We start from the raw sequence: 3989 nt of genomic DNA, 5'->3' as shown, positions 1-3989 counted from the left end.
CAGAACACCTTTTAATTAAAAGATATGATATGTTTCTATATCGATACTAATAGAACAAACCCATTTTCTGTCGGTTGACATTTTAACGTGTTGCGTGATAAATATTCAAGATTTCACTTAAAACAAGTTTACAGTATGCCCCGGTATGCCCTGATTCAATATGGGAACTCTGCTTTGAAACCCTGCAACATTAGGAAACCTCTGTCTGGTCAATAACCTCCGATTAGACCACTCCTACTCAGTTATTTAACCCAAATTCAATATTACATCTAACACATAAATACTCAGAAACCGATTTATAGACATAAATACACATGGGTCCAAGTTGTTGTCGGTTGTATGCACAATCTTCATTTGCAAAGTGGTCTTCTGATCTCAAATACTTTCCTAACTCAAACCGTAAAGCAGTGCGATCCTGACGATTGTAACACCTACTTATAAAAGTGTTCCAGTTTTGCATAACCTCTACATCTGATGATGGTTTCTTATGAAACCATTTAGGATTGAGTAAAAATGCAATTGAATGAAGAGGGCTATGAAGCATTTTCCACCTTGTCAAACTAAGTTCCCACACTTCATTTCTGGTGTCTTTGTCAATCCTAGAATTTTCATCTTCCATTATGTCATGAATCATCTCTCTCATTTGATCCATGCTCTCAAAGACATCCCCTAAGCATGGTTGATTACTATCAAATATGCGAAGGGTGGAAACAATAGGTGTAATAAGGGTAACAATATCCTCCACTCTCCTCCAAAAATTCTCTGAAGAAAGACCAATAATAATTTCCTCAACTTTTAGGCCATCCTCAGTATGAGAACCCTTCCAGCTTTGCCAATCCATTGATACCACCATCTCTCTCAAAGATTGACGCATTTTAATAAGGCGTTGAAGCATAATGAAAGCATATGCAAATCTAGTTTCGGCACATCGAAGAAGCTAAAGTTTTGCATATTTCCTATAAATTGCTATGGATGCTGCATGATTAATAATAAAGTGCTATAATATCTTTGCTTCAGTTATAGTTTTATCAACCCATGCAATGTTATTAATATCTTTCAGGAGCAAATTCAAGCAATGCACAGAGCAAGGAGTCCAAAAAATTGTTGGATATTCATCCTCAATCAACCCACCAGCAAGGATATTGTTTGAGGCACTATCTGTAACAATTTGGACCACGTTTTCTCCACCAACATCCTCTATTGCCTCTTTGAGGAGACCTGTTAGATATGGACCATCTTTTGTCTTTCCTGTAGTATCATAGGATTTTAAAAACATAACTTCTTTTGGACTAGAAACCAAAATATTGATAAGGGGACAATGGTTAACATCTGTCCAACCATCTGAGACAATGGAGACTCCAGATTCCTTCCAACTATCTTTAATGTCTTGAAGTCTAGCTTCAACCCGAGCCCTCTCTTCAGATAACACAGTTGTCCTCATATTTTCATAACTAGGAGGCTTGTAACCTTTAAGAGCATTGTTAACTAGATCTCTTACCATTTCTTTCCAATAAGGAGACCTACAAACATTAAAAAATATGCCATTTGCGAAAAAAAATCGTCCAATGGATGCATCGAGATTTCCCCTTCCTTTTACATCCCATAAGTTTTGAAGGTGAGAAACAGAAACTTGATGTTGAGAACAAGAGTGTGGACCACCAATTGTCAGTCCACTAGGATTGTTGTTAGCTTGAACTAAACCTTCAACAATATGTCTAAGCTTTTCAAGTTCATTAAATTGCTTAATTAGAGAAGCTTTTTCTGTTTTAGGTACACTGCCACATAAAGCTGATTGTTCTTTTTTCCCCATTCCAAGTAAATGCCATCGAACTCTTCCTACATTCCCCGATTTTTGTTTTTTACAATAAGGGCACAACCAAACCTTTGAACCAGATGATCCACTTGATCCTCCGCTGTAAGATTGAGTGCATTTCAAAGCTGCGCATAACCTTGCCTTAAAGGATTTTTTTGCTTCTTGATATTCTTTGTTTTGGATTTTTTTGGATGCCTCTATGGAAGATTTTTGTTGGGAAAGGGGTGGTCTACTTTGTGACATTGATGAACTTTCTTCCATTGCAATGAGAAATGAGTGGAATAAGAAATAAATGATTCTCCTCTGCAACCAATTTTAATCTGCACAATTTATATTTGAAAATTAGTTACAGAAAATAAAATAAAAAATTGACACTTAATTAGAAAAATATAATTAACTAAAAATTTGAAGAGAAAATCAAAGAAAATTTTGGAAAACTTAAACAAAATAAAATTATTTATCTTTTTTCAAATTTTCAAACATCTAAATCACCTTACTTCGAGCATAGGAGGGACTAGCTCCAAAGAAAGGGGTAATTGGCCCATCCAATTACCTCCTAGATCCATAGATGCTAGTCCCTTGCTCTGGCAACCCCTCTAGGATCATATAGCTGGACCAATCGCTTGTTCGAGGGAACTTCGATAGTCAACGAGTGCCTAGTTCACCTCTAGAGGGGCCCATTTTAGACAATTCGAGGAAATTAGAAAGGTGCATCTAGAATTAGGATTGCTTCCTCATATCTCCGGATGTCCCTTTCAGAAGGTTCAAATTTGGCAACGAAACTCAAGCTCAAGCTCTATACCCTGCATTTGATACTTTAATAATATATTTTTGCAGTGTTTTCATTTTACCACATACAACTCTGTCAAACTCTGTTGGTTGAGAGTCAAATTTGTGTAGAGATTCATTCAGACACCCAAAACTAGGAATCACTTTGTTTATGGATCACATTCAGTATCAGAGCACATTACAAAACCATAAATGAAGTCTTGTGGGACAGATTGATGGTCTGGACAAGAAGCCACCATTATGTTTGCTGGAAAAAAAATCCCATTATACCAGAGTTGCCAGGTGGTAGGAGAATGGAAGGGGACAATGAAGCAAAAGGTAACTGACATATACAATTCAGATAACTGACATATACAATCTCCCCTCAGGGAATTCCTATGAAAAATCACCCGTTACTCCAAAATTTTAATCCCTTCATGGGAACAGTATTGCAGCCTGTTCATTTAAGATAATCTTACAGGAACACAGTACTAGTCCGAAATGCAAAACATAATTGAATCAGGCTGAAGAAACCATACAAAGAAAGGCAGAGCATTTACACACAAATGATGGTGGCTTGTTGCATTATAATACGGTGGAGGTAAGCAACATTCCTCAGTTGCTCTCACATACTAAGACCTTTCCTGTTCATAGATTGTTATGAGTGGAATAAGATTTTCCTTAACACTGCGTTGTTATAAGACCAAACTCTCTAAATCTAAATATAACCAGACTTATAATAGGTTTAATTTACACAGAGCTAGCCCCTAGTCTCCTAGATGTTATAATTAAACATGCCAACATGGAACATCAGTTGGGGAGCTCTCAATCATCAATGTCAATATTTGAAACAATTTTTGCAATTATAAAAGAAAAATAACAGTCACAGTCACTGCCTCTATTGTATCTTCAACACTCTCATTTTCTTCAAATAGTTGTAGGCAATGCAAATAGAGCAAGAGAAGTTTTAAAGTTTTGAATGAAGCACTGGAGTTGCTTCCTTTTCCAAAGATTTTTTTCGAGGTACATTTAAAATCAAGAAGTCTGGGTTCTAAACAAATTGATTTGTACAGATATGAATAGATGAGGAATAGCTTTGTATCAAAATTGACAAGAAGTACCTAGCCTTGGCAACTGGCCAAAATTCTTTGCTTTACAATCTACAAAAGCATTGGGTAGCAACTGTTGAAAGCACTCCAAGAAAACGTTCCACTCTTCCTCACTCATTTGAGACAATTCAAAACCAACTGGATTCTCACTGATGTTTCGAGCATTCCTTGTCAACTCAGGGGAGCTATTGCCATTTAAATTCTAGTACAAATTGGCACACGACTATTTATTGGAAATAACAAAGTCTCATTCTTTTAACTACCTATGAAGGTCGAGCCTCTTCAAATACTATGTATCG

General features: G+C 36.4%; 1 protein-coding gene across 1 annotated transcript; it reads right to left on the bottom strand.

Moving 5' to 3' along the window:
• Window positions 1-997: 997 nt before the first annotated feature.
• Window positions 998-2074, bottom strand: LOC149226681 (uncharacterized). Its single transcript, XM_089380269.1, has one exon. It carries the CDS (start codon window positions 2072-2074, stop codon window positions 998-1000), a length of 1077 nt encoding a protein of 358 aa, XP_089236395.1.
• Between the last annotated feature and the right edge of the window lie 1915 nt (window positions 2075-3989).

This window comes from Pinus tabuliformis, chromosome J (assembly GCF_031772625.1).
Source record: "Pinus tabuliformis cultivar Carrire ecotype Pingquan chromosome J, CPIR1, whole genome shotgun sequence".
NCBI classification, from domain to species: Eukaryota; Viridiplantae; Streptophyta; class Pinopsida; order Pinales; family Pinaceae; genus Pinus; species Pinus tabuliformis.
The sequence above is the reverse complement of the archived record's forward strand: the minus strand, read 5'-3'. Positions and strand labels throughout refer to the sequence as shown.